Source organism: Delphinus delphis, chromosome 8 (genome assembly GCF_949987515.2).
Source record: "Delphinus delphis chromosome 8, mDelDel1.2, whole genome shotgun sequence".
NCBI lineage: Eukaryota > Metazoa > Chordata > Mammalia > Artiodactyla > Delphinidae > Delphinus > Delphinus delphis.
Window position 1 is genome coordinate 72,265,920 of NC_082690.1, and position 12,047 is coordinate 72,277,966.

Sequence of the window (12,047 nt, forward strand, 5' to 3'; positions counted from 1 at the left end):
CGGTGGTAACACTGTGTCTTGAGGCTGGTCAAAGCTATAAGGGCAAAGGTACAGTCTTTGAGGAATTAAAACAGAAAATCAAATGACACTTCATGATAAATAAGGAAATGTAAGTACTTTGTGGAGGTAAAAATTCTTACCTAATCTCCCCCCCCATCCCCCCCACCCCACCCCCAACCCCGGTGTTGTGAGAGTTAATTACACAAGTGAGACAGGCTGGGCAGGCCAGGCACAGGGCAGGGGCTATCAGCTATTAGTTTTGTTAGCAATGGTACATGTGCAACAAACACTATTAATGATAGTAACCAGGGACTTCCCTGGTGGCGCAGTGGTTAAGAATCCGCCTGCCAATGCAGGGGACATGGGTTCGAGCCCTGGTCCGGGAAGATCCCACATGTCACGGAGCAACTAAGCCCGTGCGCCACAACTACTGAGCCTGCGCTCTAGAGCCCGCGAGCCACAGCTACTGAGCCCGTGTGCCGCAACTACTGAAGCCCGTGCGCCGCAACTACTGAAGCCCATGCACCGCAACTACTGAAGCCCGTGCGCCTAGAGCCCGTGCTCTGCAACAAGAGAAGCCACCGCAATGAGAAGCCCAGCACACCGCAACGAAGAGTAGCCCCTGCTCACCGCAACTAGAGAAAGCCCACGCGCAGCAATGAAGACGCAATGCAGCCAAAAAAATAAAAATAAAAATAAATAAATAAAATTTGAAAAGTAAAATAATAGTAACCATAACAATGCAGCAGGTCTGGTGGACAAAATCTTCCAAAACGGGTTGTTCAAGGAAACACAAGAGAAACGATGAAAGGCTGTGACTATTAGATGAGCCCTCCAGGCCCTTCTATAGTTTCTGTAGTCACTGATCCATCTTGGCAGAGTGGAGGGGGGCACAGGGATCTGGGTGTTGGTCAGTGGTAACAGGGAATGGTGTATATGGCTGTTCCCGTAAAAAGGACCATCAGATTTCCTGCCCTACATCCAATCTTGTCTAGCTGCCTCCCTATGCAAGCCTCTCCTTCTGTTTTTCTTTAGTGTCTCTTACATATAAACTTTACAGGTAAGGAAGACCAATATACATCACTTTAGATTAAGGTTTATGGAATCTACATCCCAAGAAGCAATGGATTCTGGATTGGTAAAGTTCTTACATCAAAGTGAGCAAGTTAGAGGGCTGTGATGTTTACTTAGTGACCACCCTATGCCAGGCACTGTGCTTGGTGCTTTGCTTACATTATCTAATTGAATCATCAGAACACCTCCAGAGGGTAGGAATCATCCTCTTTTCCCAGATGAGGAAACCGAGGCTCAGATAGGTTAAGGACTTGAATCAGCCTGCCTCACCCAAGTCCAGACACTTTCTGCTATACCAGGCATCCCCTGTGAAGCCTGCAGGCCCTCTGGGAGTGGATCTTGGATTTCAGTTTCTGGCCTGAGCACCAGAGTGAAGATGCATCTTCAGGCACACGGCAGGAATCACAGACTCTGTGGCGGAAGAGCTCCAGATGGGAGATGGAGCAGATGAGGCCAGGAGTCAGGTAAACCGTGCCGGGGATTCTCATTCTACTGTTGGGGGAGAATGTGCTTCCTCCAGAGCCAGTCCCAAAAGTTGCCTGGCTTTAGGAAATGCCATGTTTTAGATTTCCAAAATTAACACGGGTTTATTGGAGAATTTAGAAACGCATAAACAAAATAAAAATCGCTTGTAATCCCACCACAAGGACTTTCAGTTCTTTTTTTTCCTGTGTGAATCTGTACAAATATATACATGTGTATATTCCAATTTAGCAGGAAGCACACTGTGAATACTATTTTTAACTTACTCTTTTTGCTTAAAAATACATCGTAAAAAAAAAAAAACATCGTGAACACTTTTCAACGTAATTAAGTACTCTGCTATAACGTAACTTCTAATGTCTGTGAAAGTGTTCCACACATGATTATTCTATACATATTTTTTAAGGTTGGCTACATTTTAAAAGTCTTAGTGACACTGCCTTCTCTGATCATCAAGAGGGATGGCTAGACCACTTGCAGAGTATAAGACAGTATAGACACCCAGGCATACACTCCATGGAGACCCCAAGGGGATAGAAGGTGCAGGCAAACAAGGAATGGAAGATGGTGAGCTTCTGGCCACTGGGCATGTACCAGCGGATTCTGGTTTTGTGTCCCCCAATCCCCAACAAAGCACACATCCCTTACCTGTACTGGCATAGCCCAGAGGTTTGGGCACAAGAAGAAAAACCACATGAGCTGGTTGGTGTCGATGGCTACCAGGTTACAGATCTGCCCGGCAGTCATTTCCCCCATGGATAGGTTGGAGGTGGACAGGTGCATAATTTTATTGTAAATTTTGGTCTGGAAATGAGAGCAGAGTGTTTCACATTTGTCATCGTCAACATCCTAATCACCACCCCAGATGCCATGTGTCTCTAAAGTGCCAGGGGCTTCTCAGACATTCCCCCATGGAGCCCCAGAGCAGCTCTGTAAAGGGCACTGCATGATTGTTCCAGTTTTACAAATGGAGTAACTAAGGCTCAGAGAGGTAAAGGGCATTGACTATAGTTCAAGCAAGTCAGAGAGGCAGCATTCGCGTGAGGAATCTGCTAGCATGGCAAGCTACTTCCCCAGCAAGCAAGGCCTTTCCCTTGGAGACAGGACTTAATTAGCTTTTAAATCTTAAAAGCAGATTTTCACGTCCAGTTGTATTCTTGATTTACCGGAGGTCCGTGGAGAACACAACTTTAGAGCCATAAAAATGACGAAGGGTGGCAGCCATCTGTTTTAATGCGGCTTCTTCACCCGGGAAAGGGGGTATGCTCTGGGGCCAAGTCCTGTCTTAATTGAGCCTTTAAATAAAACAAGGATTCAGCCTGGGAAGGTCTTATGTGAGACAAATGCTTGTGTCGATCAGCCCCAGCACCTTCTGGAGTCTGGCCACCCCAAGGACCTTGTTCTACTTCCCCAGGGTAGATGGGGAGCAGCCATGGCAATGGCTCCCTGTGAACTCCGAACCTAAAAGCTCTATGTGCACGGTGACTGTGCCTCCCAGAAAGATGGCAATTGTCAGGCTCCATGCCCTTAAACAAGGAAAAATGCATTCCCTTTAGGGATGCCTGCTCTTGAATGAAATTCTACTGTGCATTCTGTTGCAAGGTGGATTCCCAGTCCTTAATTCATCTTTTGTGTAAACCCAGGCTTTTTCATGGGTCAGGTCTGCTTAAAGCATGAACCTGTTGTGTCTTTTACGAGTTTATATATACCATGGGTAAGGTTTAATATAATGGCAATGACATTTTTTGACAGATCTATGCTCATCCTAAGTTATGTGCAATCAGTCTTTAAAGAATAATAATAAATCTAGTTTCAGTGAAGTAGGAACATACAGTAAACTATCAAATAAAGCATTATTAAGACCAGGATATAGAGAATTACATGACCGAAACCTGGTATATGTCAAAAATTATATATAATACAGGAATCTTGCTTCATAACTTTTCATGCAAGAACTGTCGTTGTTCTCAAACTCATGAAGACATAAACCCTTATCTATAGATTTCTGTAAATCTCGGAAAGGAAGAAGTTTTTCTCTAATTTGCTCCCATAATTAATGCCAGCATTTTCTTTCGGGGACATAATGAATTCGTGCAAAAGATTCAGACAGTTTAATAAAAATGATTACATGCTAATACATTAAAAAACCATATTTGGCTTTTTTAGTATAATTGGAAAATATTGGGCTAGTGTGTGATTTATGACAGAAATAGAAAGTAGATTTAATTACAAAACTGCTTGACTATGAAATTGGCTGCTGTTTGTGGTGATACATGCCTGCCTGTCACTGGAGGGGTCTGGACAGAGTTTGGGATTTTAGAGAGGTTTGCTGAACTAGCAATAGCTTGGTTCTCCTAGATCTGAACCCCTATGAGTCTTAGAGGGTCTTAGATTTTCCTGGGATCTTTCTACCTTTCTCACTTGATGACATTCATGAGGAAATGAAAAACCACTGGAGATGGACAGCTTCCCAAGCTGTGCACTATACAACTCCAGGGGGCGCCACTCACATGGACTATACCAAGATAACCAGAGTTTGGACCCAGACACAGTCTCCAGCCCAGGCTCTACCCTTCTCTTCTCAGTTCCTTTTCTGCAATGCCTCTGATCCTGGCTCCCAGAGGACCAATCAATGTTCATGATTCTGAGAAACATTTCTGAAGAATGAGCTGGCTTTGGGATTTAGTCACAATTTCCTAGTGTTCTACTGACTTCATGGGAATTGCTGGGTATGGCAGAATCTGCCAGCTGTCCCCCACTATCCATTCTCTTCTTTCTGTAAGAAGAATTTCTAGCAGGGCATATATGGCTGTCAAGAATAAAGACCAGGGACTTCCCTGATGGCCCAGTGGTTAGGACTCCACACTTCCACTGCAGGGGGCATAGGTTTGATCCCTGGTTGGGAAACTAAGATCCCATGTGCCGTGTGGTGTGGCCAAAAAAACAAAAAAAGAAAGAAAAGAAAAAGAATAAAGACCACACCTTCTAGCCTCTCTAGATATAGCCACGTGGCCAATTTCTCCCCAGTGGGATGGGGGAGGATCTGTGCAACTTCCGCATCATGATTTGAAAAGACATTAGGCCTTCCTATTGTCCCATCTTTCTTCTTGTTGGTTTAAATGTAGACACGATAGTGGCAATTTCAGTAGTCACATTAAACCATGAGACAAAGTCATGTAAGAAGGCTGGCAAAGCAACATTACAGAAGGAGCCAAGGTCTCTGATGATTGTATAGCTGCCGCATCAGCCCTGACTAAATGTGCAAAACAAACTTTTATCCTATTTAAACCACTATCACACTGGGTCTCTCCATGCCAACAGTGGAACCAAAATTCTAATGAAAACACTGGGGCTTGGGGCTTCCCTGGTGGCACAGTGGTTGAGAGTCCGCCTGCCGATGCAGGGGACACGGGTTCGTGCCCCGGTCCGGGAAGATCCCACATGCCGTGGAGCAGCTGGGCCTGTGAGCCATGGCCGCTGAGCCTGTGCATCTGGAGCCTGTGCTCCACAATGGGAGAGGCCACAACAGTGAGAGGCCCGTGTACCACAAAAAACAAAAAACAAAAAACACTGGGGCTCATCACCACCTTGCCTAATGGGGCCCTGAATCCTTCCTGACCTTGACCATCCTTTCAACCGACTCTGAGAAGGAAACCACAGCAGACAGGAACAAGAACCTAGACCCAGGGACTTACCAGGCCGGGTACGTCTCTCTCATCACGACCCAAGATTTAAGAGTTCAAATAGATCTTACAGTCTATCTAGTCTTGGTATGTCAGACATGCTTCTTTGTAACCAAAGAAGACTGTCTGGTAACAGAGCCCTGGAACAATGTTTATAGAAGGATTCTTAGGCTGCACTTGCACTCAGCAGGAAAAAGTGCTGTGACTGATTAGTGATGTCTGTCCCATTCAAGGCTGAGCAGTTGACATCTCAGATCTAGTCCAAGGCAGAACTAGGGCTAGAACTACTACATTTCCCAAGACCAGCCCAAGGCACTCTCCACTATGTCACACTGCCTTGGCAATGGTTATTGTTTCAAAACACTGTTAAAGGGTAACAAGAAAATAAATTCACAGCAGAATCATTCTTGAGTGTCCGTGAGGACAAATAATGCAGTTCTTATTGTGAAGTGAAAAGAATAATCATTCAAGTACCTGTATTGCTCCTCTCAAGTTAATTCCAGTTTCAATGGCGACATAGTAGGATGCTTGCAGAAATGTCCTTTGCAGTAGGAGGGCAAGGAACAGAAGCACGGCTAAGACGTAGGCATTAGCAAGGAACTCTTGGGATGAGACAAAGTAAACCCCGAGAAATTGTGTCTGTTGGAAAGAGAAATTCAGAGGTGGCAGTCGTGGCCAGCAAAATGACTGCCATTGGTACCTGTTACTGGGCCATAGAGGCCATTATTATAGGACCCTCCATGCTTGCAAGCCTTGGGCAACTGTTTATGAGTGAAAAATCAGACTAGCATTCTCCTAACTATAGGGAGGGTTGCCTATACTCTCTCCATCAATAAACTTAGGTGAACAGAATGTGGCCCAGTTCTAACCTCATGCCCATAAATATGACTCTCAGCTTTTTGGCCACCAGGCCAGGGGAGCTCACTCTGAACAGGACAAGAATAAATAGAGCAAATCACAGAGCAGCCGAAACTAGAACTGCTAGAACAGATCCCACGACGTGTGTTCTCTGCTACAAAAACCGAATCAGCTGAGGCCTTGTCCCACATTCACCAACAGCGTGCACTATAGAAACTTCTGGGAAGAAAGACCAGCAGAAAACATGGCAGTAGTGCTCCCAGGCAAGAGATGGGAACTCATTGCCTATAATTGACTATTTCAGACCCAAGCGCCCCAGCCTTGTGGGCTCCTGGGACCTCCTTTTAAATATAAGGCTTCCTGCACCTCCAGCAAGATCTCAGATGATAAGTAGTGGGGGAAAAAAAACCCAAACACTTTGACTTCATTGCTAAAGATACCAGGGAACAACAGCATGTGTTTCTAAATTCATCATCAACAGCTCCTGGGAAAACTTTGATCTTGATTAAGTCCATCGCTCCCCAGCAGAGCCACATCAGTGTTTCCATGAAGACATAGCTCTCCCCTTCCGGAGACTCTGCCCTGAACTTTGCAAGTGATTTGGAAGGGTGTGGGAACTGCTGCTGCGGGATAAAGAGTGGTGGGAACAAAGTGCTGAGAAGGAGCCTGATGGCATGTCCACACCAGAGCAGGCTGAAAGGGTCAGGATTCTAAGCGGAGTCCTTCCTGTTCCTAGAGTCAGAAATTCCTACATCCTGGATACAGGCCTTTCTGATGGTAGAGAAGATCTTGTCTCTTGGTTCAACAGGCCCCTTTAACCAGCTCTCACAGCTCCATGGAGCCGGTCCTGGTTACAACTGTATGGCCCTTCCTCTGTGGCATGGGGTCTCTCCCTTTTGGGGACAGCAGGAAGCAGATATAGGGAGAAGTGAGGTCTCTTAGAAGGGGGTCCTACTGAGGCCTGAAGCCCCTGACTCTGTCTCATTTGTCAAAGTACAACAGGAAAAGGGAGAAGGGAGAAGTGAGAGGGTGGGGATGGCTGGAAGCAGCAAAATGGACCTTAAAACTAGGCCACATGGCTTAAGAACCTGACCTTACAGGGAAGCAAGGGGCAGGATACAATATTTACCAGGTGCAATGCTCACAACACGTAATGAGAAGAGTACCATTATTAGCCCAATTTTACACATGAGGAAATGGAGTTTCAGCATGGTTAAGTGGCTGGCCCAAGGTCACATGCTGATAAAGGAAAACAACACGTGAACATGAACCTGTATGATGCCAAAATCACTACTGTAGATCCACTACTTAAGTCTCATCCAGTCTTTTGACCTTGAGTCTCCTACTGTCAGCTACAAGCTTGTGACTTGTGGGGGACTGAAAGATGCCCACCTGCATGGTTCTGGGTCAAAAATGTAGTCATCCGGGCTTGGGAAAAACCTGGTCCTGTGTAACATGCCTTGGAATTCTTCTGTTTTACCAGCCTCTGTAGAGACCCAGCTCTGGAGAATAGAGTCCATAAAGCCACAAAGCACATCATGGGGGTTTATCTCAAAGGAAATAATTTAACATAAGGAAAGAGCTGTATGTGCAAAGATGTACTATCTCTGGATTATAGCAGGGGGAGAGTGCAAAAATCCATGTAAATATCTAACCACAGGGAATGGGTAAGTATATTAGGAGACTCATGGGAACGCTATGCCACCAAGAACCCCAGTTACCACGAAAGCTCTCGAGCAGCATGGAATGGCGCTCATTCACTGTGTCACAATGATCAGAAAGCACATACGCTGGGGAATGAGGGCTAGAAAAATCAACCGGTCTCATTGGTTAGGCTATAGGCGCTATTTATTAAATGCACTCATCCGTATTTGTACATTTTTCACAAATTCTCATTTTTCAGATCTAAAGGCAAAGCCTTGACCCCTTCCCCTAACAACACACACACCCTAGGGTCAGAAATAATATTTATTTGGATCAAGAATTTTGTGACCTGTTCAAATGACAATCTGCTTGCAGGTATAAGTCATTGATTGGGTCATTATTTGATCTCTCTTCAAAGAGACAGCATAAAAGAGATAGAGGCCAGAATGGCTACATTTTGATGAAGAAGTGGGTTCTAGACTAGCCAAAGAGGGCTAGGATGCTGCCCAAGGAAGGCAGGCCCTGGGAAGCTTCAAATGGCTGTGAGAGCACCGGCATTGCCCAGCACCTTGAAGACTGGAGAGAAAAGGCCAAGGACTTACAACTTGACATTTGGCGGATGGTAAATGCTTTGGAAGATCAGATGTCCTTGTCTCACATTTTCACAAGCTCTCAGGGAGGAAATTGTGTTTGTTTCCAGGGGTTTCCCCAGTAGTGCTCAATAAATATATTTTAAATTAATCAATGCATATGATCTTCATCCCCCATCTACTCTTTATAGAAGCTATACATTTCCCCATTTGACAGTCGAGCCAACAGAGGCCTGCAGAATGTAAGTGACTGCTGAAGAGCGCAGAGGGAGTTTGTTGCAGAGGTAGGCCTAGCACCCAGGACTCTACAGGTCTGATTCCCATCGCCCCTGCCTGGCCAGAGGTATGACTGGAAAGCCTCCTTTCCCTTGTTCTCTGGAGCTTAAAGGGGAGGGGGACACTTGGGATCTTGCTTCCAATTTTGGCAAGGGCCATAAAGTGAATTGCTTGTAGGTCCCAGTTCTGGGAGGCCCTGGGTAAAAACACTGAGAACTGTCTTTGACCACTCACAGACCAAGGCACCCAGCCATCCATCCACAACCATTTGACATTGTGGTTTAGAGCTTAGACTTTGAGGTTAGCCATATCTGAGTTTGAATTCTGACTCATTAGGTTAGCTACTGTGTCCTTAGTAAGTTCCTCAACCTCTCTGAGCTTCAGTTTCCTTACCTGTAAAATGAGGCCATTAAGGGTTTCTACTTCAGAGAGTTGTTATGAGAATCCAATGTAACAATGTAGGTAAAAAATTTTTTTAGTAAGGGTAAGCAGTAACAGTAACATCTGCATTATTCATTGAAGAATAATTTCTCCTGTGCCTCCTGGGTGTCAGGCACGGAGCTGGGCACATAGAGGTCAGACAACACAGGTCCTGTCTTAGGAGACTCAGGGTCAAGTTGAGGAAAAAGAAAAGGGGTGCTTTGATGGTGCAAGCATAGGATATTATGGGAGCACAGAAGAGGAGCATCTAATTCAACCAGAGGAAGGCTTCCTGGAGGAGGTGACATTGGAGATGCATCTTGGCAGCTGAGAGGGGTTAGTGATGCACACCAGACCAGAGCAGCTCATGGGCATTGTTGTAAAGAGACCAACCCACACGCTGACATCACAAAATCATAGAAATGGATATAAGTTCTCAAAGTACCCACAGTGATAGCCACAAATATAGGCGTCCAAATGGGGACACAGATATACACAGAAAGAGACATACCAAGAGACACAGGGACAAACAGAAGGAACATACGCATACACTCATAAGCAGGTCTCAGGAGAACTCATTCAGAAACAACACACACTCACTAACCTACACATGACTCCCACTGAGGTTTAGAGGCCATTCGAAGCTTTGGCCCTGAGATCAAACCCAGACTATTCTTTTTTTCTCTACTCAGCTCACAGCCTAGAGCAGTGCTGGCAGGTTTCAGATGCCAGCAGTTCTTTATAAATCCTTGCCCGCCTGACAGATCGGAGGCATTCATGGCAGGTGACAGATTGCTGGAGGGGGTTGGGTGAGAGAGGGGGCTGGAAAGAGATCTATTGTGGGCTGTGCACAGCCTGGGTCCCAGCTTTCCTTGGGGAGTGGCAGGGGGACAGGAGTGTCAAAGATCTAGCAAGCTATATGACACTTCCAACAATAAAAGAAGAGATAAGAAATGCTTGTCCTTGAAGATGCCAAGGGCGGTATGATTCTTGCCAACTGTGAGTATCCTGGCAAGGGAAGAGAGGACAGGGCAGCCACTGATAATAAAGTAAACAATGGGTGCCTGGCTGTGCTGACTGCAGCAGGATGGATTCAGGCTGAGCAGAAAGAAGGGCTTTCTCACTGAGAGGGCTATTAAACATTGTGACGTGTAGCTAGAGAGCTTCCTTCTTTGTTCAAAAAGACCAGAATAGCACCTGTCTCTCTGGGTTAGAGCTGCCTGCCGGGAGGCAGTGGGGTGAACCAAGTAACTTTTTTTTTTTTTTTCTTTTTTGCAGTACGTGGGCCTCTCACTGTTGTGGCCTCCCCCGTTGCGGAGCACAGGCTCCAGATGCACAGGCTCAGCGGCCATGGCTCACGGGCCCAGCTGCTCCGCGGCATGTGGGATCTTCCCGGACTGGGGCACGAACCCGTGTCCCCTGTATAGGCAGGTGGACTCTCAACCACTGCGCCACCAAGGAAGCCCCGAAGTAACTTTAATAAATGACCCCTTTCCCCCACTTTCTGGGCCCAGAAGCCCAAATGAGAATTAAGCCATATCCCAAGCAACCACACGATTGAGGACTCTTTGTTGCTGACGCTGGAGACTATATTTACTTTCAACTCTCGTTTCTATGTCTGTAATTTGCTGATTGTATTTGGGCTGCAGGGAACAAATATTAAATTTGATAAGGCCTGCTGCCACTGAGGCAGTGCCATCTGTCTCGGTGATTTGTGTGCCAACAAGTAACTGAGACAAGAGCGTTCCAATGAGAGGGCAGCAAATCCCAGGGTTTGTGTATAAACAAAGAGAAAAGAGAAGGCAAAGCTAACATTCAGATGAATTAATATTCTAAGTGTTGTTCTCACCATCTCTTTGACACATCCGCCGTCAGAGTTCTTAGGAGACTGGCATAAGAGTTTTGGGAAACATAGGAAGGAGAAGACGATGTGGACAAGCTGATAAGGGCTCTGGCTGGTGTCACTTCCCCCTAATATTAACAATTGGCTCCATGCTGCTGCAGTTTTATCAATATGGAGTATTTAGGGGTCACCTAAGGTCAGACTGAACCTGAAGGTGACACTCCTGCGGACAAGAGAAGCAGTCTCTTTCCCCCTCTTTTGAGGGCAAATAAAGTTCAGCGGCTCAAAAGCCACTGAAGTCTAAATAAGCAAAAAGTCTTCAAAGTTTTTTTTTTTTTTAGGCTTTCTCAAGTTTCTTTTTTAAGAAATTGATACATTATTTAAGCATTTTCTAAAAGCATAAAAATTGTGAAGTACAGTAAAATTTTCATAAAATTTATTTCAAAGTTAATAGTCCTCACATTCTTGATTGAACAAGAAATCTACCCATCTTAGCCTAGCCAACTCCTATGCATCTGTCAAGGTCCCATTCAAATACCCTCTCCTCTACGAAGCTGTCATGATCACTGGCTGAGTTAGTCACTCCTTCTTCCCTTAGTTCCTTGTATCTACTTCCGAGTAGTAGTATTTAACACATGGTATAAAAATATTTTATTTAGATTTCTCTCTCCTCCATTGGGTTTCACAATCCTTGGAGCCAGCGGTGATGGCTTGATAATAATAATCAATTTAGCATCATGATTGTAAATGCCCAGACTATGGAGTGAAAGAGACTTGGTTTCAAATCCTGACTCTGTCACTAACTAGCTGAGAGACCCTAGGGAAAGTTACTTAACCTCTTTGAGCCTCAAGGTCCTCATCTGTAGAATGGGAATTAAAAGACCTACCTTATAAGTTGTATGGTTATGTGAATTATATCTCAATAAAACTGTTACCAAAAAAACTTACCCTAAAGGGCTGTTTTAGGGATTAAATGAGATAGCAAATGGATAACTTCTGCACACAGCCAGGCATGTATTAAGCAGTCAATAAATGGTTGTTACTATTGTTAATCTCCTCATCGTAACCATTGCCTCTATACTCTGACAGCCTAACCCAGGTCTGGCACATGGTAGGGTTCAATAATCATTTGCTGGGCTTCCCTGGTGGTGCAGTGGTTGGGGGTCTGCCTGCCGA

The 12,047-nt window shown here is 45.3% G+C and overlaps 1 protein-coding gene across 5 annotated transcripts in view; it reads right to left on the minus strand.

Moving 5' to 3' along the window:
• The window catches only part of ABCC8 (ATP binding cassette subfamily C member 8), a 76,238-nt gene that overhangs the window by 47,982 nt on the left and 16,209 nt on the right, over window positions 1-12,047 (minus strand). The window contains exons 7-8 of one of the 5 annotated variants that reach the window (XM_060017330.1): window positions 5,715-5,879; window positions 2,206-2,361 (exon numbers count right to left, since the gene is read on the minus strand). The exons of the other annotated variants lie outside the window; for them this stretch is intronic. Coding sequence (XP_059873313.1) covers window positions 2,206-2,361; window positions 5,715-5,879 — 321 coding nt within the window. The remainder of the gene's footprint in view (window positions 1-2,205; window positions 2,362-5,714; window positions 5,880-12,047) is intronic. 5 annotated transcript variants of the gene reach the window in all.